This window comes from Cygnus atratus, chromosome 5 (assembly GCF_013377495.2).
Source record: "Cygnus atratus isolate AKBS03 ecotype Queensland, Australia chromosome 5, CAtr_DNAZoo_HiC_assembly, whole genome shotgun sequence".
NCBI lineage: Eukaryota > Metazoa > Chordata > Aves > Anseriformes > Anatidae > Cygnus > Cygnus atratus.
Genome location: NC_066366.1, coordinates 31,773,186 through 31,795,418, shown reverse-complemented (window position 1 = coordinate 31,795,418; position 22,233 = coordinate 31,773,186). Strand labels below are relative to the sequence as shown.

The 22,233-nt window shown below is 42.0% G+C and overlaps 2 protein-coding genes across 4 annotated transcripts in view; one reads left to right on the top strand and one right to left on the bottom strand.

Annotated features, from left to right (window-relative positions):
- Nucleotides 1-4,355, top strand: part of PLA2G4B (phospholipase A2 group IVB) — a 55,038-nt gene extending 50,683 nt beyond the window's left edge. For all 3 annotated transcript variants that reach the window (XM_050711325.1, XM_035540090.2, XM_035540091.2), the window contains one exon: nt 999-4,355. In XM_050711325.1, the coding sequence (XP_050567282.1) occupies nt 999-1,243 (245 nt within the window). In that variant the 3' untranslated portion in view covers nt 1,244-4,355. The remainder of the gene's footprint in view (nt 1-998) is intronic.
- Nucleotides 4,356-11,415: 7,060 nt separating this feature from the next.
- Nucleotides 11,416-22,233, bottom strand: part of SPTBN5 (spectrin beta, non-erythrocytic 5) — a 97,229-nt gene continuing 86,411 nt past the window's right edge. The window contains exons 57-67 of the mRNA XM_050711324.1: nt 21,788-22,005; nt 20,344-20,533; nt 19,641-19,817; nt 18,648-18,752; nt 16,708-17,325; nt 15,437-15,508; nt 13,910-13,996; nt 13,433-13,524; nt 13,151-13,236; nt 12,512-12,647; nt 11,416-11,736 (exon numbers count right to left, since the gene is read on the bottom strand). Of these exons, the coding sequence (XP_050567281.1) occupies nt 11,583-11,736; nt 12,512-12,647; nt 13,151-13,236; nt 13,433-13,524; nt 13,910-13,996; nt 15,437-15,508; nt 16,708-17,325; nt 18,648-18,752; nt 19,641-19,817; nt 20,344-20,533; nt 21,788-22,005 (1,935 nt within the window). The 3' untranslated portion in view covers nt 11,416-11,582. The remainder of the gene's footprint in view (nt 11,737-12,511; nt 12,648-13,150; nt 13,237-13,432; nt 13,525-13,909; nt 13,997-15,436; nt 15,509-16,707; nt 17,326-18,647; nt 18,753-19,640; nt 19,818-20,343; nt 20,534-21,787; nt 22,006-22,233) is intronic.

Genomic DNA, 22,233 nt, shown 5'->3' with positions numbered 1-22,233 from the left:
TCACCTGCATGTCTCCCAGCAGCCAGTGATTCATTGATCAAGCTGACAGCCAGCAGCTGATGTGGGTGGTTGGGGGAGGAGGGTCCTTGGCAACTTGTTTGCATAGATTTCAAGTTTAACAGGGGAGCTTTTCATTTCCAGATGGCTGAGAGACACCTTGTGGAATGAGAATATTTATTTTTCCTGCTTTTAACTATTTACATTCTAGAACAGAGAAAGAATTGGCTTGTGAAGTGCCCATTTACAATGACACTATAGACTGTGCTTTTCTGTGCTTGAGGCAGATGCAGCTGTACATGGATGTGGACAGCACAGATAATATGGCTCTCTGAATATCAGGCGGTTCCATGAAGTAAAGCTTGGACATTTTTAGCACAACCACTTCTACTGACAGTCTGGGCCCAGCACCCTGACATCCCACTGCCAAGAAACCACTGGGTTAGACTAAAGCCTGCTGTGTGTCAAGCAAAGTTCACGTGCCACTTTCGTGTGGTTCTAGTAGACATTGTAGGGGATGCCTCGGTAGTCCCTTTGTAGCTCCACTGACTGTCATCTCACAGCACATTTTTGGTTGGGGCATATTTGATTCAGACTTCAAGGAGCTAGGTAAAAAAGAAAGAAAGTATAATGGTAAACATTTGTAAAAGCATAAATATGAGGCTGCTGAGTTGTTGGTGGAGGCAATTCGGGTGTCTTGCTTTTAAGCAAAAAGATTGCCACAACCGGGATGATGGATGTTGGCAGCAGCAAGGGATTTGGCTGTGCTGAGGCTGAGAAGAGGTGCTGAAAGATGAGAGGCTGACGTGGGGAGCTCGGATCCCTCTGCACCTCCACACTGACAGCTGACCAGGAATGGCTCTTGCAAGGCGTGGTGGGGTGTAGTCTCCTGGAGGCTGTTTTTAACAGCTGGTTCTGCTAACTACATCAGTCCCCTCCAACACCAGGCGTGTTCTGTTCCAGATTCAGCTCATGGTGGTGGCTTTTCTCTTCCTCTGCAGGGGTAAAGCGCAGTCTCTCAGAGGTGGACGAAGGCAAAGTAAATCTGGAGAACAACTGCTCACCCTATTACCTCATTAGGCTAATCTACTCCCCTGAAAATTTTGACAAACTCGTGAACCTAAGTAAATACAACATCCTCAACAACAGAGACCTGCTCCTCCAGGCAATCCAGAGCGCCGTGGAACGGAAAAGAAGTGGCAGGACTGGGAATCTCCCCAGCCACTCTGGAGCTGAATATGCATAGGCTGAGTTTTTGTACTTTTCCCCACTGAAGGCTATGACGGTCACATTACAACACACAACAATCACATTATAACATGTCACAGTCACATTACAACACATCACAGTGTTCATTATTTGCAGGAAATTGAGAAAACCTGTACATTTCTCATCTTGCCTTGTTCAAGTTCCTAGTTTTCAAAAGGGTTTTTTAACCTTCCTTCACCAAGTTTTCAGACCATAAGAGCCTCCCACTCCGGTTTTACTTGATAAGATAAGTAAGTTTTACTCCGGTTTTTACTCCGGTTTTACTTGATAAGGTCCTGGTTAGCAGAGACCTTTCAGGAACTTCCCAATGTTATACAAAATGGTGGTGGTGATAGTGATAGTTCTTTATATGTGCCTGTTCCCTCAATCCTGAGCCCATTATCAGTGTCTTTTGAATGATTCACTACAAACTAAGTCCTGGCCATTTGCATTTAGTAATGTCCAGATTTTCAGATGATAGGCTGAGTACTAGAATTTGCACTGAATTGGTGGGCTCAGCTCTGAAGTCAGGCCAAAGAGTCATATATACCTGTGAATAATAGCCTAACTGCAACGTGGACCATTACATTCTGTCTGGCCGATTCCCCCTGCTGATCTAGAAGTTATTCCTTTATTCCATTCCCCTGCAAGAGTCTGGCACAGAAATGCTGCTCCAGACTGTCCCAAGGGGGGCAGTTACATTTCAAGGAGAGAGGACATGAGCTGCAGAGGGCGAGTCATTCTTAGAGTTTTGGCTGGAGGAAAAATTCTGCATAAGACATGAGTGATTATATTAATTTATACGGGTAGAGCCTTTATGAATAAAAATGTCAAGAGCTTTTGATACCTGAAATTCAGGGAGGGTAGTTACCATAGACACAAGTACACTTAATTTAATAATTAATGACCAAGACATAAGCTAGTGTTCCTTATGTGTGTGAACTGAGTGTAGGATGTAAAAGAGTGTATAGTCATTGTGTTTCACACCCAGAAGATTTTTTTTCCCTTTACAGTCTTCAATTCCTAACATCATAGGCAAAGTATTTTTAATAGGTGCTACAGTAAAACAGAGCACAAATAAAAAAAAAAATATTTTTCACACATCCTTGCTGGAAGAAAATATTTGGAAAAATGATGCCTGGTTTTTATTTGCTTTGGAGTATGGTGAGAGACATTGCCTTGAACTAGGAGCTTGGAATAACTTTTATAGCCCTCCACTATATTAAAAAGATGATAGGGAAAGATGCTGAGCAATACAAAACAGAGCTCCACAGAAGTCGGAGAAGTTACCATATTTCATAGCACTGGAGGATTTGGACCTGCTTCTGGCATGTTTAATCCAAGCACAGCATATTCACGGAGATGGAGTCCCCCTAGGAAAATCGTGCACATTTCTTCTGTATTGGAAATTTACTTGATATCTAGAATAAGTTGTACTTGAAATGAAAAATTAAGCAAAGAGAAGCAGGGGTCTGCCTTTTTAGCATATGTAGACAGTATCCAAGCTCAGAGGGAGAGCATTTACAAAAGTCGTTCGTTGCCTGAACCCAGTACCTACTAAATGCTGTCTTTTGCTCATAAAGGCAGTGAATAAGCTTCAGCGCTATTCCTTGTACAACGCTTATTTGTTGAGTTGAGTACCATGCAAAACCTGAGGAGTCGTAACAGCTGTGAGTGCAACTGTACAACTGAATTCAGACCATGAGAAGAAAAGAACTAATCAGATACTGGCTGCAGGAAAGAAAGAAAGAGCTCTTTTGAGCTGAAAAATAAGATGGCAGCAGGGTTGTAGCTACAAGCAGGATCTGTGACCTTTGCACAGGAGCACATTGTGGCTCAGTATGCCAGGTATACAAAGCCCCTGCTTGCCTCGGCCAGGCAGCGGGCGCGGGATGGTTGGACAAGGAGCGGGTGACACCACTGACAGCGCTGCCCAGCTCCTTGCCCTCTCTGCGCTGGGGCACCTGGGGCAGGGAGCGATCGCTCACACTCAGGAACCTTGACAGCATGTACCCAGCAGCAACGCATCTTGGATGCGCAGACAAAATTGGGTTTCTTTAAATGCTCCATAAGTCGATAACTGGGGCACGATTGGTGCATGCATAGTGCTGCTAACACAAACAGAAATGTACACTAAAATGTGAAAGAGCCCTAAAAAATCCTCCACACAGGCTGTTCAAGTAACTCAGAAGGTTACCTGAACAAGCTCTTTCTTTTTTTTTTTTTTTTTTTAATGCTGTTTTGCATTTCAGAGCCTGAAATTATGTGAGGGCTGTATCATTGCCCATGAGAGGAGTGGTGGGGGTTTTTCTTCTTTTTTTTTTTTTTTGTAGCACAAAGCTGAAGGATTACGTTGCTGGCCTGAGTGTGTGTGGCAGGAGGCCCTGGTGGGTGTCTGTGAGGGCAAAGACTGAGGACTCTGCAGTGTGGTGGGACGTGGACCTGGCACGCTTGCCCACACAGCCAGTCAGGATGTGGTAGCTGGCACATGCTGTCTCCCTGACCACAGCTGGGCTGTGTTTCAGCGCACGCTAATTTAGCCTGAAAACCACAAAACTACAGAGCATCCTTACAGCAACATGCAGCTGGTCAGTGACCTGTGCTTGGGTCTGCTCCTTTGTCCTGTTCTTTCTAGTGCACATGGAGTCTAAGGGAACGGACCACTGAGATGCTGTGTGTTTGTTCCTCAAATGCTGTGTGTTTGTTCCCCATCCCCAGTCTTGCCTGGCCTTGTGCCACATGCTGTCAAATGTCTGCTTGACCAGAACACATGAAAACCAGAGCAGGCACGAGGAGAATGCCTATCTCGCCATGAAAAAGCATGTGGCTTGCTTATAAACAGGTCCGTGCTGTTCTGGAGTTATGTTTGTTTAACCGCTCAAGATGAGTTCATGCGTGCAACATGCTCATCCAAAAATGCACCCCAGATCACTGCTCTCAGATGAACATTCAGCTGGTAAACCCCCAGAAATACAGAGCTTGCTCTCAGCTGCCAAACACAAAGGAAACAAAAGTTTATTCTTATAACTGTTAGCTACTCTTTATAGAAATTGCTTATGTCTTTTAACTGTTTAATAATATATTCATTAAAAATACAATATTGCAAAAGAGCACCAGACCCACGGAAGTCCTTATGCACTTAAAGACATGACTGGATTCTTCTCAGTTGCTTTAGCACCACTTACGCTAGGTGCCTCTGCTGAGCGTTTTGTAGGGCATTTAATGGCTTCAAGATTGGTTAGAAAAATCAGAGAGAAGATGTTCTGGCTTACAAAGGCATTGAGAGGCTGGAAAAAAGTGGAAATCTCTACCTCCTGTGGCAAATAAACCCTCAAATGGAATGGCACAGGCCAGGGTAGGAACACAGCTGCACTGAGCCGCAGCCAAGACACAGCACTATTTCGCTCTTGGTGTTTTGATTTAAATGGGGACAGAAGTCTGCCTTTCATTGAACTTTACTGTTATCAGTTAAATGTTGAGCTTCAATAGCCTAAGTCAGTTAAAGAAAAGTTTTCTTTTGGTAAAAACAGCTAAAAGTTATCAACTCTAAATGAAAACGCATCACTTTTCCATTACTTTCATCTGCTGTATTTTTTGTGACTGGAAACAGCTCCAGCAGAGGTACAGCAGCTGAGAGAGCCAGACAGGCCAAAAAAAGATGATGATTAGATCACCTTGTTGGCTGCAAATGGCTGATCTGAATCAGTCAGAACAGAAATGTAAACTCTAGATGTTGCATGCACATAAAAAAATACGTACATAAACCTGGTACTATGCTCTCCCACTGGAAAGTTAGTTAAGAGAAAGAAGACTGCAGCAAAGACCAGTAAACATGCTTCAGAAAGGCTAAAAAAGGACCAAGCTTCAAGTTCTTGCTGTAACAGTTAAGGAATTGAAGCTTTAGCTTTCACTTTGCGTGGAAGAAACCTACCCACTGTACTGTCCTGGGTGCATTTTTTTACCCCTGCTTGCACTAGGTTACTCAGAAACAGACATAAACAGGGAAAAATATATCAACAAGACACTATTCCTCATGATTACAGCGTACCTTGGCAAGTGGAGTGTAAAATCCAGCAAGCCCCGTGCTACAGGTTTCACACCTTCATTAGCCTCAGGAGCTTGGGCTAAGCCAAGTGCAGCAGGACTTGAATCTGTCTCTCAGGTGAATGGTCTCATCAGCACACCATTTTGAGGCACACTGAGATTCTCCCTCTCAGAGCAACCGTGCTTTATACTGACAGGTTAAACACTATTTCAGACTCAGAGGGCTGAAACTTGCTCTCCAGCCATGGCAGTGTTTAGTCTCCGGTCAAAAATCCATGCCCGGTTTCAACTGCAGGCTTGCCACCTTCCTGTATTATTTATTATACCTCTTAGCCATAAGAATTTAAAGTACATGAAGATGAGACTTGCAGCTGAATCATCTTATTGTATATCCAGGCTGAGGCACAGAAAAAGAAAACACAAAGCCATCAGCTGCGCCAGAGGCTTTTCTTCCAAGCTTGGACATTTCCCTGGAGGAGCACCAGCAGTCGCGCCGCTGCTCTGGGGAGGAGCTAGGTCTCTAAACACCACACTGGTTGGTAAGTTCTCCCGTCTTGAAGAGAAAGGAGGGATTTACTGTCCACAGCTGGTAAAAATTTCCAGGTACAGCATGCCACTAACGCACCCTTCAGATAGGGCCTTATAATAGACAAATGACCTTAGCAGCCCTGGCAAGCTGTTTTTGTGGTGGCAAATATTCATTTGAGGTCCAAAACCTCCTCCTTCCAAAACAACCAAACCTGTCTAACACAGTGTATAAGCAGTTGATCATGTTAAATTCTCACTATCAGCTTGTTTAATGGGTTTGGTGCTGTGCTCCAGTACTGGTGCTAGTCCGCCCCAGCACTGACCTGCACAAAATGGAGTCCTCCACAAAGAGACCTTCAGGATCCTGGCTGGGCCCGGGCAGGAATTAGGGCACCAGGGTGGTCAGCAGAGCCTGCTGCTGTAGTCACCCAGCTTCCCTATGCATTTAGAGGTGTTCTGGGGAGAAATGTGATAGTTATTAACTTTGAAGTAGATTCAGTAGGGTTTTAGTTTGGGTTATGGGGGCAGTGCTTGCTTGGCACCTCTGTGAGTTCTTTCATTTCACTTCCTCAGAGTCTTTGAAAGAACCGAGCCTGTATCTCCTGGATTTCCTCCACCCTGGCACTACATTGCCTCACTTCCAACCCATGTGGCACGCCCAAAACCAAAGTTACCATTAATTGTGCTTTTTGTGAGAGCGCAGGACTGGAATCGGCCTACATTTACCTGACTGAAATGCGCAATTCATATTTAAGCCACGGCACACCTATATTGCACCATATTCAAAATATTCAAAGACTTTTTTTTTTTTTTTAACTAAAGCCTTAGAACTATTTAAAGTTCAATACCAGAGGAGAGAAGGCAAGAGTCATCCCTCACAGAAATGTCATACAACTTCTTACAGTCCTGCAGTGGAAGAATTCATTTACCATCCTATGCGACCCATTCTCTTAATGTTATTGCCCATATACTCTAGTCAAGGCCACAAGATACTTTGGGCAAGGGTTTTAGCTTTTTGTTTCAAGCATTCACTACTAAGTAATTGGTATGAGTAATAAAAGTAGCATAAAACCGTAATTTCATGCAGTGATAACCCACTAACCTGTATATGTTTGTGGAATGCCAAATCCAGGCAGAACTCTGAACAAGCCAGGCGAATATGGAAGCAGCAGTTTTAGTAATGGCAATGACATTGTCAAAAGAAAATATAGAAATAATCCACATTCATGGGATACCAACCAGTTCCTGATGGCAAAGGTTATTTGCAGGAGGAAAAAGGAGAGAGGTATCAAAGGACAGAGCACAATCAGGTTAAGATTAGCAAGCCAAACTGATCTTCGTGCCTTAGATAACTACATGACATTTTTTCAGTTTGTTCCTAGCCCGTTCCTGGCAGTCAGCACTGACGGAAGACATATGGTCACAACAACACGGGTAATTTTATCTTCAATGCTCAGAATGAGCACACTGCCCCCTTCTTTCCAGTGCATCTGGAGGGAGGTCCTCCTACTGCTGACATACATCATGGTGTGTATCTCCTCTCACCCTCTATGGGGCATCTGCCGGGAAAGCTTCTCTGGGATAAACAATGTTGAAATGTCTCACGCACATCTCAGTTTAAGAGCCACTGTTATGGTTGGCAGTTACTAGAGGCTTATTGAGCAACAGCAGCTTATGCCTTGTGGGAAGCAATGGCTTTGCCTCCTAAGCTGCCTCCTCAGTGCACCTCGCAGTGCCAGGACTTAAGTGATCACGTAAGGACACGGGACTTGAAATGCAGGTTTATAGGGAGGAGGAAACAAGAGCTGTGCAGAGGCAGATGGAGTCCTCATTTGGGATCACATGGCACAAGAGGCTTCTGCTTTGGGAAGCCAGAATGAGTAAAAGTACGAGGACTGAGCAATCCAGCCAGTGAAATCAGCAGGCCACTGCATTTGTCCTACTAGGAAAAACATTGAGAGAGCTACACTACACTATAAAATGCTTTAAGATTGCTCCTGTAATTACTAGTGAGCTCCAGCTTATCCGTGGGTGTGGATAGCAGGAAAACCAAACCCTGCCTATTCTTCATTTAATATTTGCAATAATGCAATAAATGCTTACATATAATAATGACAGGCTTCCCATATTATGATCTGCCTTTTTCAAGTCCTCCCCTCCCATCCCACTGGCAAAAAACAAAAGTGATGCTTACCCCTTTATTTGACCATTATAGTGGTAAATGCAACACCTTTGAAACAGCTGCAGAAACTAACTTTGAAAATGTTGATTATTTATAGCTTAGCAAAATAGTTTTGCAAAATATGCCGCTCTCTTATTAAAGTCATGCTTGCTAACCACCACAATTACAGCCCACCCAGATATGATGATCATTTCCATTTTTAACTGTTGAAAATCATTTACACTGGCATAGCATGAAGTGCACTGGTATACCGGCAGGTGCAGAAAGAGAGGTTTACGCTCAATAATTTAATCCCATGGCACTTTGCATTTCTAACAGGTGAATCACTTTCAAAAGGCTGAATGTCTTCCCTGTAAGATTCTGGCAAACCCTGAAAAGTTCATTTCGTTAGGAAATGACTCCTCTCTCATTTGTCTGCTTCCTGGGAGTGACACGCAGGTGGCTGCCAAGGGATTTTTCTTGGCTCACAGAGTGAGGCTCATGAGGCTCACAGAGTTCAGCTGCTGAGATTTTGCAGTGCCAGTCAGAACTGAATCTGTCCTAACTGTGCACAGCCAATTCAATGGGTTCTTTACATCAGCACCTCAAGGCAAAAAACAGGGCATTAAACCATTGTAAGATGAGACAAAGCATTAAGTGCAATTATCTTTCATCTATGGAGATTGGGAATCATTCTTAGTCAGATCTCATCTAAGACCCCAGTAATGCAATTTGGCGTGACTGATGCAGTTTGCCGTGACTGAAGATCCCTGGGAGAGAGGCACAGACTTGACAGCATCTAATTCCTCTCATTTGTCAATATCAAGCGCCAACAATTTAAAGACTGAAGTCTTCTACAGACCTGCAGCAATGGACACCTGAATTGCCACAGCGCAATTTCAGAAAATGGTGACGTCTTGTCTGAAAATTGTTTCCATTGTGGTTGTAAGATCATTTCCCCTCCTTCCCCACCTCCCCAGATATGCTTTTGACTTGTCATCCTGTATCCAACACAACAAAGCATTTTTAAAGGAAAGAGATTATTTTATCCGGAAAATACCCTCAGGTTATGCTCTTATTTTACACTAAAAACTTTTTGAAGCCTTTTTTTTTTTTTTTTTTTTTAAATTTCTCTACTGTTCCATCAAGTTCTATGTCTTGTTTAGCTGGGATCAGTGTACAAGTGTGGGTCCTTGCCTTTACACCCTGGTCCTCAGTTTTAGGCACTGAAAAGGAAATAGCAAAACAGCTTTGCTGTTGGGATGGGGCGCTTGGACTATGAGCATCTCCTCACACAAGTGTGTGTGTTTACGCGTCTGTCTGTCAAGATGGTTCTGTCTCGTCCCCTGTAGGACAAGATTCAGTTCACTGCACCTATCCACTTAATCCAGCAATTTCCTAGCATTAGTTTTCATTCTGTTTTGGTCCAGTTCCTTATCTTTGCTTTGACTGCCAGGCACTATGATGCCCTTCCCTTAGGGCTAACAGCCTGTCCAACAGGAAAATGAAAGGGGAGAGTCACAGTAGCTGTATGAAGGCTCAGAGTGCTCTTCGTTACTTAAATTCCAATTTCTTATTTGACATATGACAAGGAAGCAAAGAGCGTTAGTGACAGGAGATGGCATCCAGTGTGGGACAGAGGCGCTTGTCTGATGGCCAGAGTTTCTGTCCTGGGAGGTTTGTTGCTCAGACAAAGCACAGATTTGTGATGTTGCAGAAATTCCTAAAGTTCTGTAGCTATGTTTTGCTTAGAAATCAATGGCATCACAGCAGTTCTGTGTGGGTCCATTAGTGTGACAAATGGGTGGGAAAACCTAGCGACAAATGGTGAATAATATGGAAAATGCTGAAGCATTTCATATCTATCTATTTATTTATTTATTTATTTATGATGACGCCAGTCACCCTCAATCACCCTCACCACAAACTTCGGTAAGATGCAGTAAGTCCTCCTGGACTTCATTCCAAGGACATGGAAGAGAAGAAGGCAATTGGGCACACTCAGAGCAGCTTTCCTAAGGGGACAGCTAGGTGTGATATACTCAGCTTTTAGTAAGGCTTTTCCCCTGTCTCTTTGAGCATTCTCATTTGGAAACCTTGGATTTCTTGTGGGATGAACAGACTGTTAGGTGGGTTGAAAACTGGCTGAGCTGCCTTCTACAGTGTCAACAATTAATAGCTCAACTTCTAGACATTTGCTGGTTACAAATGGAGTAGCCTGGGGTCAATACTGACTAACGTTGTTCTACAAATTCATCAGTGATGGGCACAATGTAAGTGCACATCCTCAGTACACTTGTGGACAATACTAAAAGACCCAGGGACTGGTGAACGTGACAAATGGCAGATCTTCAACCCAGAAGGACTTTCAGAAAACTTGAGGACTGAACCAACAGAAATCTCATGCAGTTGAACAAAGAGAATTGCAAAACAGGTGCAGAATGTGCCCCTGACCTGATCTAGTGTTCACGATCGATCAGCTTTGACTAAGACATTGCACTACGGACCTCCAGAGGTCCCGTCCCACTGACACTTCTTTTAGCCCAAGGAGGAGCGTCTTTCCAAAGCATTATACTACTTGCTAAAAAGAACAGACTTGCTGATGTGGTCACCTGGCTTTATGACACTACTGCTGCAGCTGTGCTATGCTGGGACTTAACTGCATGCACAGTGGGGATAAACATTTGGTAATTTGCATACATCTGACATACTGTTCACCTGCAAGAATTTAAGAAGAGTAAAAAAGGCCAATAATGTAATGAGAACAAGGTAAGACTTCATACATATAATGTACTATGGCACGATTTTGTCCTTCACCCACATTTCCCCAATAGACTACTTTATACGCTTCCTACTCAATCCAGCTTCCCAGTGGTAAATGTAAAATTAACGTTGTTTTTGGTCTTTTTTGAGAGCAGTGGTTGGGGGCTCTAGACTTCCTCCTTGCTATCCCTCCTTTTCCACTCCTTTCATAAGGAAAGGCTGATTGTTCATGCATGATTTTAGTTTGATGAGTAACTACAGAATTATTTTCTAATAATTTAATTTAATTCCCTAAATATTAAAAATATTTAGGGAATAGTTATGGTTGGTACTGGAAAATGAAAGATTGTGGAGACTACGAAACACTGTAAGAATTATATAAAAAAGCGTTCCCTTTAAGACTTCTGCTTCTGTGATGTACAGACCATAAAAACAGCTTAAATCTTTTCCATTGGTATCTCCAAAGCTACCTGCAGGTGGCTGCTGTTCATGCACAGTTTGCACCTCGTGCTCTGCTTGGGGCTCCCCATTGCCTTCTTGCAGAGTCACTTTGTGTGAGCTGTCCGACTTAAACCTCCTTCTGCTTTTCCGTTAGGTAGCTTGGAGAAGGTTTCACTTAGGTGACATGGTAAGTGACAGAGTTGTTGTATCCACAAAAGTATACCAGATGCAGCTGTGTTTAATTATGTTTAATGGCTTGACCAGATTTAATACATAATTAAAGTAAGTTCCAAGGGTAGTGATTAAATTAAAACTTATGAATACATTTCCAGAAGTTACGATATAATGGTGAAGGGTCTGGTATTCATTGAGGCAAATGTCATTTTTCTCTTCCAGGTTCTCATAAAGTTGGAGGCAGCTTTGTTTTATTACCACTTTGTTGTAGGCTCAGGGTGGTTGTGGAGGCTTGTGTCACTGCAGTTCCATCTTCCTTCAAATCTCCGAAAAATTCTGCGGACTCTTTTTCCCGTTTGATTTTGAAAGAAGGTGTTCTCCTATGAACAACAAATATCACCAGAAAATCAGGGACAATCTGTATGAGTTTAAGTCTGTGAATATCTTAAGAACTTGTTAGGCACTTATCTCAGCAGCCAAAATCAACCTGGCAGAGGGACCAAGGTTTAACATTATAGCCTGGAAGATTTTTACCGACTCCAAATGCGATAGAAACTGATTTATACCACAGGCCAAATTTCCTAATTTGGCTGTCACTGTGTTTTCAGTGCCTGTGTTTGGATTCTCAAAAAGGCCTCTGAGGAAAGTATTCAAACAGTGTAACTTTAGGCAACTGATTTGGTTCCTTAATGTAGGAGTCTGGGTTTCTTTCAGACCCTGCTGGAGAGAATATTCAGAGGAGAAATCCAAGGCACCTCTTTCAGGTTCTTGCTCTGATTCCTTCATCTATTGGAACAAGTTTCTCTCCACGGAGCACATATGTAATGTAATCTTCAGATCAGACACTCCATTTCAGTAACTTTGGTGCCTTCAGTAAGTGATAAAAAAAAATTCCTCTGGGTTTCCCAATTTTAAGTTGTCAATCACAGACAGGATACAGCTGACTTTACTGAAGGCCAGTTTTGAAAACTGGCTGTAGCACATCATAAATGACAAAAATGAATTGAGGCAGGGTCATACTCAAGAACACTTTATTCTACTGGGCTAATGACAGAGGAACATGACTTTTTGAACACGGGGTACTCTCTCCTCTATAGGCTACCTAAGTACAAACAGCAATGATGTCTGTTCAGCCTTTCAGCACAGAGCCCCTACCTCAGGAGTGCACTTCTGCTGGTTAGGCTTTCAGCAAAGTCTCTGTCTGGAAGGTTCCACAGTCTTGTCTGGGAGGTCTCTGTGCTTGGAGCAAAAGGCCTTACCATCACTGTGGAGTCTGGTCTGTTTCTGTGTCCTACACAGTCAAATAACAGAGATAAAAACATTTCAAAGTAGTGTTAGAGGCAGATTTTTGGGTCCATAACTATTTCTGGGTCCATACCAGTTATCTCCAAAAACCATTCCAATTGTGGTGACCTGGCTTCCTTTACACTATGCCATTGCCTAGTGAGGTGTCCAGAAAAAGAGCTAGCTTCAGAGGAAAAGCTGTTGATCAAGATCCAAAGCATCCTTTGTTTAAAGGATGGATGGAGGTGTTGGGCAATACCCCGCTCTGGGAATAACCTGATGCTGGCTGCAGTACAGCTGACAGGCTGCTTTGCAAGACACCCTGGGCATTCTCCAAGTCATCCACAAAGTCATTGCATCGCAAGGTGGCAGTTGACTTGTGTCCTGCTGTCTAACAGAGGCAAAACGTAAGGGTCAAAATGCCCCACATTAAGGACACCTTCTCATTCTCTTTCTCTCACCATCACTTGCTAAAAACATGGTTCAATCTTGAGGACAATGAGAACGTACCTATATTATTCTGTAGTGACTGCAGCCAGTTTTCCATCAGCATCTGAGAAGGTGCTGCAATGTAATACTCTGCCCCATCTCTCAGCCTGTAAAAAAGGATAGGAGAAGGGATGTTCTAGTTAGTCCTGCCTTTTACCTTCTGTCCTTGTGACTGAGGCAAGCATTGTAAGACGCAGCATTGATGTCTTCTAGCAACATACAGTGTTAGGTGACTGTAGGCAGAAGTAACCAGACAGGATAGCTGTGTAGATTTTTATTGGTGCACATCTCCATAAGACTTACCGTAACATGAAGGTGTTCTCTTTCCTGATGTAATTTGTCAGCCTCTCACATTTGGCACCAGCAATGCTGAGGGACTGGAGCGCTGATATATTCTGAAGGAGGATGAAATCATAACAAAATATGTTCTGTGTCTTTTATCCTATGATTCAACTCTATACCAACTCGCATGCTGACTACAGACCCTACTATCTTTTCCTGCTTCTAACTTCATGGTCAGGCTTGCTGAATAGGAAGAACCACAGAGGAACAATGGACTATTGCTTTATATCTTGAAGGCAGCTACTTGAATGAGATACTTCATTGAAAGAATGTTTGAAAACTTCTGAAAGCTTATTATTCAGTCTTGTTGTTGATATACCTTGAACAATTGTAGGATTTGACCCCACTAACATTTTAAAGAGAACTGGTTACCCCTAGTCTCAAAATGGAGTAAATGTAACGCACACTTTATTAGAAAGATTCAAAAAAATAAATTACCTTAGATGCTTCTTCTTCATCATTATAGAAATCAAGCTTTAGTCCATCAAGTTTTGCATAGAAGGATTTCCAAGACCTTGAGCCTGGCTACAAGAACAAAAATGATAAAACCCAATGATTAGCTATATATTTAATTGCAGTAGTGAAATCTTTTGTGTGAAACTTTCACAGTAGGCCAGGAGGTGGCCAGATTATGATCACAGAAGCTCTCTTAGTCACGATTATCTCCTAGAAAAATGAAGTCTGTTGTAGTTTCTGGTGTGAGTGATTCAGTAAGGGGCTCTTTGTGAGTCAGGACTGAACAAATGATGTAACATGGTGCAAGCATGCTCTACACCATGCTGTGGCCAGCAATAACTTAGAGGAAGTGCTATCAAAGCTGTTTCTATTTCTGGCCACTAAAAGCTCCACTTCTTTCTTCCAGGTGGAACCAGTCCATGCCTGCTGGTCACTGTCTAGTTTTGGTAAGTGTGTGGTTTCACTCTGACATGGTTACCAAATTTTTCTTCATCTCCTAAACTATCCCCTGTGGAATGCTACTGAACACTGTGCAAAAGCAACTATTTCCTACCCCACCTGTGTACCAGTGTCACGTCGGTCTAGTGTCTTGAGACTTTTTTGGGATTAAAGATCTATTACTCATGTATATTCTTAGTTTGTTTTGCCAGTAAATCAAGTTGACTAATTTGGTGATTCAGAGGAAATAAAAGAAAACATGCTGAGGAAGATATGTCATGGTTTTCAGATAAGGTGGAAGTTCAGTATCACAGCAGACTAAATTCAGCGCATCCAAAGGGTCAGAATAACAAAATTTCTCTTTCAGATGATGTAATCCATACCAGCTTCAATTTTTCAAAAAGGCCTTTCAAGTTTAAGGCTTCCTAGGAAATATTCTATGGGACAAACAATCCAAGACGACCCGCTTACATGTAATACTTCAGCAAACATTCAGATGTCTATAGGCTGGTGTTGAATATTAGAAAAATTCCTGTCCTGTTATGACCATTTTCTTACTGACCTGGTATTTTTACCCCAGGATAAGAATTCAGATTTCAGTCTCATTCAACCCTGGGTTAAACAAAGCATGTCTTCCAAAGGTGAGCCTTAATTCTCTTCTAGTACAGTTAGAAGTTTCAACCACTGAAAGCATGGGAGTGGGGACTTCCTTTGCCAACAAACCTTCCTTTGCCAAGGGTCTTGGAACTTGTTGAAGGGGGACATAATTAACATGTTTGTACAGCCAAAGTTCTGGTTTATAAATCCATCACGTGTAGACAGACCCTGTTCCGTATGATTCTTATGACAGGCAAAAAATTCATTCTCTCTTTCTGTTAAGGACTTTGTTAGGTACTGCTGAAGTCACTGATCAGTCCACTGCTGAAGTGGACACTTCTTTAGTAGTAACTAAATTAAACCTGCAGTCCTGCTCTCCTCTTCAGCATGGGTTTATCCTGAAGAAGTCTGATCAGATCTGGACTGTAACTCAAGCAAAGGTGAATTAACCCAGAGTGAGGGCATTGTTTCTACCTGTTGTCTTCCTGGAAGAAGCTGGTCTCTCTTTTCTAGGAATCCCTCCATGTGCTGGAGACTTGTAGAAACCTGAGACACACAAGAACATTGCTGTTAAACATTTAAAAAGCCCTTAAACATGTTAACAACTTTTGAAGCTCTTTCTAGGTAAATTCCACACTGAGAAACTGAACTCTAGTGCCTCTAGCCTTAATGTTTGTGGCCTAGCTAGAAATCCTCTCTAGTTTGCAGTCACATCTCTGACTTAGTACCTAAATGAAGAGAATTCATGTCCCTCTTAAACAATTTACTCTGCATATGGAATTTACTCTATCACAGTGTATTAATTAAAGGTTCCTCTTGAAATCCAATCACTCACTCACCTTGAACACTATTCCATTTGGAGGTGTAAATTAGTATTATTATTATTCAGAATAAAGGGTATTTTCATATTGTTTACAAGGGACAGATATGACATTCTTACAATACAACTGCTCTATTTGCCATCCAAATGTTATGTGATCAAGAGCCATTCAAGGGTTTGACTGTGATAGCATGATTTAAAAAAAGCCATTACAGAAAAGTAAATTTTCTTACCTTTGAATATTATTTGTATATTATTAAACACAATTTACAACTTAAATTGCCAAAGTATTCATTATACCCCTGCAATAATGCTGAGTTACCCCAACGCATAGTTTTGTACTGGTACACTCAGGTATGTGACACATTTTTTTAAAGGGAAATTTTTACTTGTCTATGAGCTAACAGTGCATTTCCTGCCTGGATGAGCAAACAAACAGGAACTACTGGTTCTAGACTTGCTCTAGGTGATCAGCTTTTCGCAAGGATGCCACTAAGTTTTACCTTTCTCTGACTTCTAAACTCAGTGGACACTAAGCACCACATGGAGAGGAAAGACGTCAGGGGTAAACCAGCAGTTTTGCCTCTTTGTGATGCAGCATCCCCTGCCTCTTTTTAAGGGTTCTGCTAAGTGTCCTCTAATTTGGGGAAGAAAACCAGAAACCATTACAGGTGTCAGGCCCTAGGCTATAAAGCTGAGCAAATTAAAAATGCTTTTAAGCTGTATGTATCTGCTTAAGTCAACTATATTTTTGGAAAGAGTACTGACTGCAGTGGCACATAAAATGTCTCTTCATGTTTGGATCCATGAATGAATCCACTGAAATGCCCACTATATAGTGCGTTTTGTGACTTCCTTGCAGAACTTTCTGTATTTCTTTACTTTAACTAGCACAGGTTAGCAGTCAAGAATCACTAGGACTTACCGAAGATGCAGTCTCTGTCTCCCAGGAGGACCTAGACAGCAGTAAGTTTGGTGATTTGTCTAGTGACGTTTGGTCAGGTTTAGGTGGCGTTGCCACTAATTTTGTTTGCAGGCTGGAGAAGGAGGAGCCTTTCACACTCTTTTCTTGAGGTGATAAAAGGCCTGTGGCATACGATTCTGACAGACTACTGCTGCGTTGCTGGCTTATGGGAGTAGGAGATAAAGGAGAGGTTAAAGAACTGTAACTTTCCACAGATGTAGCTTGTGGGACCACCATCTTTGGTGTAGGTGGAGTGATAATCTCACTGAGTCTCCTCTCAGGTTTCACTTCTGTTTTGTTGCTGCTCAGCACATCAGGGACTCCCCCAGCAGTGAATTGTTGGAATGCCGCTGGAGGCTTTTCAACTGGGGAAAAAATAGTTTCAAGTGGAGCCCTCCAGGACTGGACTGGTAAGGGCACAGGTTGCAGTTGCTTTGTGCTCCTCATCTCTATCACTTTTGGTGGTGGATTCCTTTTGTCAGATGATTTCCTCTTCAGAGAGGGAACCCGTACAATTTTGCTTTTATCTTTCTGCTCACTCTCTTCTGTATCCGTTTGTTTCAGAAGATTCATCTCCCTCTGTAGGACACAAGTATTCCATTTTTGAAATTACCTGTATAAGTGCACTCATGGGTACTTACCTAAGAAGCTTTTATTTTAAGCAAGAATAGTTTTCAAATACACTCTCTCCCAGCACTAGATTTTAAGGACTGTCAATTGGCATTCTTAGCATGAGAACTGAATTTAATTGCTATGCCCCGAGCATTATTTTGTTCCCTAAACTGTGAATGCTTATGGTAGTTAATCTCAAAACCAGAGAATCCCTGTCCTTGCTAAGTTGTCTAGAGGTTATGACTTTAATAACATCTACAGAAATCGTGACTCTCTTCTGTGCCACTGCTTTAAACTTGCTGTAGAAGCAACAAGTATCCTGGGGTATTCTCATGGAAGATTTTAGAGAGGCGGACCATTCAGCCAATCTGCAAAAGTACTGAGCTAAAGGCAGACTCAACTAAGCACATTTTTAGTCTAATGCCAAACATGAAAGCTGTGCTTTGCTGGTTATTTCAGGAAAATGATTTAAAAATCCACTGAGATAGAATCTGGAATGTTGACTGAATATTTTTGTTACCTAACACAATCCATTGTAGAACTCTACTGCCAGAAGGAAAAAGACCTGTCTTTGCCTCTGTCTCCTTTTACTTTCAGCCCTTAGTTTTCCTCCACCACTGCCAGGTGATTGCAGCTCTCTACTGAAATTGAGTGAATCAAAATCTCCATCTTTGTTATGTGAGAAACCCTGTTTTTCATACAGAAACATGCTGTCACTGTCATGTCAGAAACATGACTCCAGTCACCACCTGGAGTACTGCATCCATGTCTGGGGCCTCCAGCACAAGCAAGATGTGGAGCTGTGGCCCTAAGGAGGGCCGTGAGGATGATCAGAGGGCTGGAGCACCTATCCTACACAGAAAGGCAGAGACAGTTGAGGATGTTCAGCCTGAAGAAGAAAAGGCTCTGGGGAGACTTTATTCTGGCCTTTCAGTAATTAAAGGGGGCTTATAAAGAAATGGGCAGACAGTGATAGTACAAGGGGGCACAGTTTTAAACTAAAAGAGGCGAGATTTAGGTTTGATGTTAGGAGGAAATTCTGGATGGTGAGGCACCGGAACAGGCTGCCCAGAGAGGTTGTGGATGCCCCATTCCCAGAGGTGTTCAAGGTCAGGTTGGAAGGCACGTTGAGCAACCTGGTCTTGTGGAAGGTGTCCCTGCCCACAGCAAGGGGATGGAACTAGATGATCTTTAACATCTCTTCTAACCCAAGCCATTCTGTGATTCTAACATCTAAGGATCCAGATCATCCTGTCTCATATACAGCTCATCAGCCTTCAACTTCTCACCTTAGTTTTCCTGCTGAGCTGAGCAAATTTCTCCTCCTGAGCTGCAAGCATCTTCTCAAAATCATGGTGTTTCTTCAATAGTTCCTCTACTTCAGACACAGAATCCTGAGTGGAGAAAAATCAACAGATACAGAAGTTCAAAATCAAGTCCATCAGAAAGATTAAACCTGAGATTTTCAGATTTACCCATTCCATTTAGCCAAATGATAATTCTAAAATTATTTCAATTGAACATCTGAAGTCCTGATAGTGTGTGAAAAATCATAATTTACACAAAAAAAGGCTTGTAACTTGCAGTCTGCTGTACATGAAAAAAAGAATTCAAAAAGCAGCCCTCTTCTTTTTCCATTGAAGCCATGTTTACATGCAGATTAAGTACTTAGATTCCAGCTTGAACTAGACACAGCTTATTCCTACCCTAACAACAACATGTGCCTTAAAACTCTGCCTTGCTCTGCCCTTGTGTTCCGATATCTGATTTTGTGACAGTGTTTTCCTATCTTCAAAACCATCATAAGATAACCAATAGAAATAGAAAAAAAAGAAAACATATGGATGCTGGTCTGTAGAATTCTATATATTCTACAGAACAGAAACTGACAAGCTAACCGTCAAGCCATCTGCGCAAAACATTCTACTGCCGCAACAGGAGGTTGGGGGAAAAAAAACAACACTATTTCCTTTCAAAGCAGATTCTCACACCACAACAGAGAAGGAAGAACCATCTGCAAGATCTCTTATTACGTGAAGAAATGGGATGGAATTCTCCTCAGTCTCCTACCAGCCCCTGGAAGCCACCACCTCCTGAAGCCTACCACCATGTAAACTGCAGCATCTGTCCAAGGCTCACTTCTGTAAAAGGACCAAGCTCCTGCCCCCCGTAATCTCAAGGCTGCATTACTGTTTAATTATGATTAATTTCAGACCTGAGATAACACATGCTCCAAACAGTCTGTAGGTCCATTTCAGTAGTGTTGTGCTGTCCTTACTCACCCCATAGCTAGGATCTGAAAGAAAGCTCTCCTTGGCAGTCAGCCATGCTTCTGCTTGTTCTAGCTCTCTGCGGAGCAATTGAATCTCCCAGTTTTCTTCATACAATTCTTTCCTCATGTTCCAGCTCTCCTTTACCTTCTTCATCAGCTCTGACAGCTCTAGCAGTTTTTCTTCAATCTAGAAAAATAACATTGGAAATTCCAGGAGGCAAAGGATCCAATCAGACTTTTGTTTGGCAGTCAACTAGCGTGTAATCTGCCCTTGTGATCCAGAAGATGACCTCTAGATAACTTTGTACTCAGAGACCTCACTCCACGCTACAGTTGATAGCATTATGATGTATTTTATCCTAGTTTTCGCATAGCTAGACACCAAAATCTTATTTATGTGGCTTATCTTTTCTGTGGAATAGCAATACCTCCCTACTCCCCCCACATAGTCAGTGATTATTGTTTTATGGTTAGCTTCAAAATCAGTTTTTGGAGGAACGAGGAAGAATTTTATAAGGTGCTTTACTTTTCCACATATCACATGAAGTCCACAACGTTTGTAAGAGAGAAATGCATACGATTGCCCCACTTAGTTTTTCTGTTTTTTCTTTTTTTTTTTTTTTTTTTTTTCAAAACAAAGCTGCAAATCCTGCCTATTTAATATGCCTTCTTTGTTCACTCTCATTTGTAAAACATTTAACTCATCAACACACCTCCACAGACATGAAATGTCCATTCTTCATCAGGTCATCTCCTGCCCGCTGCATTTCTTCGTATTTTAGCCACTGCTTCTCTATCTCACGCTTGTATTCCTCATGACGCTTGATAAGCAGTTCAGCTCCCAGGACATCATTTGCTAGTTCCTCAGATATTACTAATGCATGCATCTCATTGGCCCAAGCCCTACAAAACAGGGTAGAAATGGAAGAAATATGAGTCTGTTGGATACTCAGGAATACACACATCCCATGACTCTGGACACAAATACACAGACTTATTTGCTTAAGACAGACATGAATATGTAAATGTATTGATGTAGGTTTGCTCACACATTTATGGATTTTTATAACCTTTTATAATAATTCCAGTGCTGTTTCAATACATAGCCTGTTACACAGGCAGCTGCAGCATCTATACATACTGGAGTGCTGAACATTCAAACGCTTAGAAGGAACTCCTGCAACTGCAGATGCCAAGGCTGTACACATTCACAGTACTTCTATACGTGGTACAGGGATAGAGACTTTCGGATGCCCATGTAAGCTTATTGCCATGCATGAAAGTACTTCATATGCATACAGAGTACTCATGCAAAGAAGCATATTGATAGGTATTTTTTTAAGGAAAAATTTCTGCTCTTGGAGATGAGCTTCAACTAGCATAAATAAATGCATCTTGATTTACCTAAGCGCTGGATCCATCCCTTAAAGTAATATAGTGACCCATAGTAAATGGTCAATAGTTCGCTGCCTTTGGATTTAAACACAGCGAGACCTTTAACTCATTTTTTTTTTAAAGGTACTTTTTGTTGATGCTTTTAACATTTGGTGTTTCATTCTAATCCAGATTAAAAAAAAAAGATCATGGAATTTCCCAGCAAATGAATTCTTGCAAAAAACTGACACCTCATGAGAATGAGCAGGAGAGTATACGTGTACGGGCAATAAGGTTAAATAAATGTGTGCAAAAACAATTCCAGCATCTGAGCAAGTGCTAACCTATTTTAGAAGGTTACCTTTAATGTAGTTGCTTTGACTCTAAGAAAAGTGCTCACTGGTGTCTCTACAGGTGTATAAATTACTTCAATATCTAGCAGACTCCCCCATAGTCCTACAAAATCAAAAGTGTTTCTTTAACTGGAATTAAAACTATCCAGAGCGACTGAATTCTCCAAGACTGTCTAAGAAACATACTACAGATGTGGGTTTGTCACACACACTGTGCTGAAATGGAGTGGCACAGTCACCTCTGATGTGTGGTGAATTCCGTGAAGTGCTGTTGAGAAGATGCTATGTATTATTATTCCAAGAAATTTGCAAGCAAGCTGTAGAACACCTGGGACAGGAATAAAATAACCAAAAGGTGTAATTTAGAAAATCCCACAAAGGAAAGACCAGAAATAAGGCTCAGAGCCAAACTCAAAGAGCCAACACATACATCAGCTCCCTGCAGTCACTGAAGTACAGCTGGACTTGTTCTGCCTGGCTCAGTCTTGCCTTTCTCTCCAGAAACTTCTTGTCCAGGTTTTCCCAGCACTCATCCACTTCTGTGAGTCTCTCCATAATGTTTTCCTTGAGTTGAGGGTACGTGCGGCTGAGGTGCCAAGCCTCTCCCCGAATCCGTTCCAGCTCTTTCATGATGGCTCCTAGATCTCTCTGGAACAGAGAAAGAATGAATTGTAAGACCAAGTCCCTAATTACATCTATCAAAAGCAGATTTTCAAGATGGTGCATATCTTTTCTATCCACTGGCAACAGAGAGGCTGGAAGCATGCCTTCATCCAGATTTTTCCTCTCAGTATCCTCCTAGTACCTTTCAACACTCCTCATCAAACGTCAAAAAAAGCTTCTTACTGGTTTAAGTAACCAAAACTTATTTTGGTA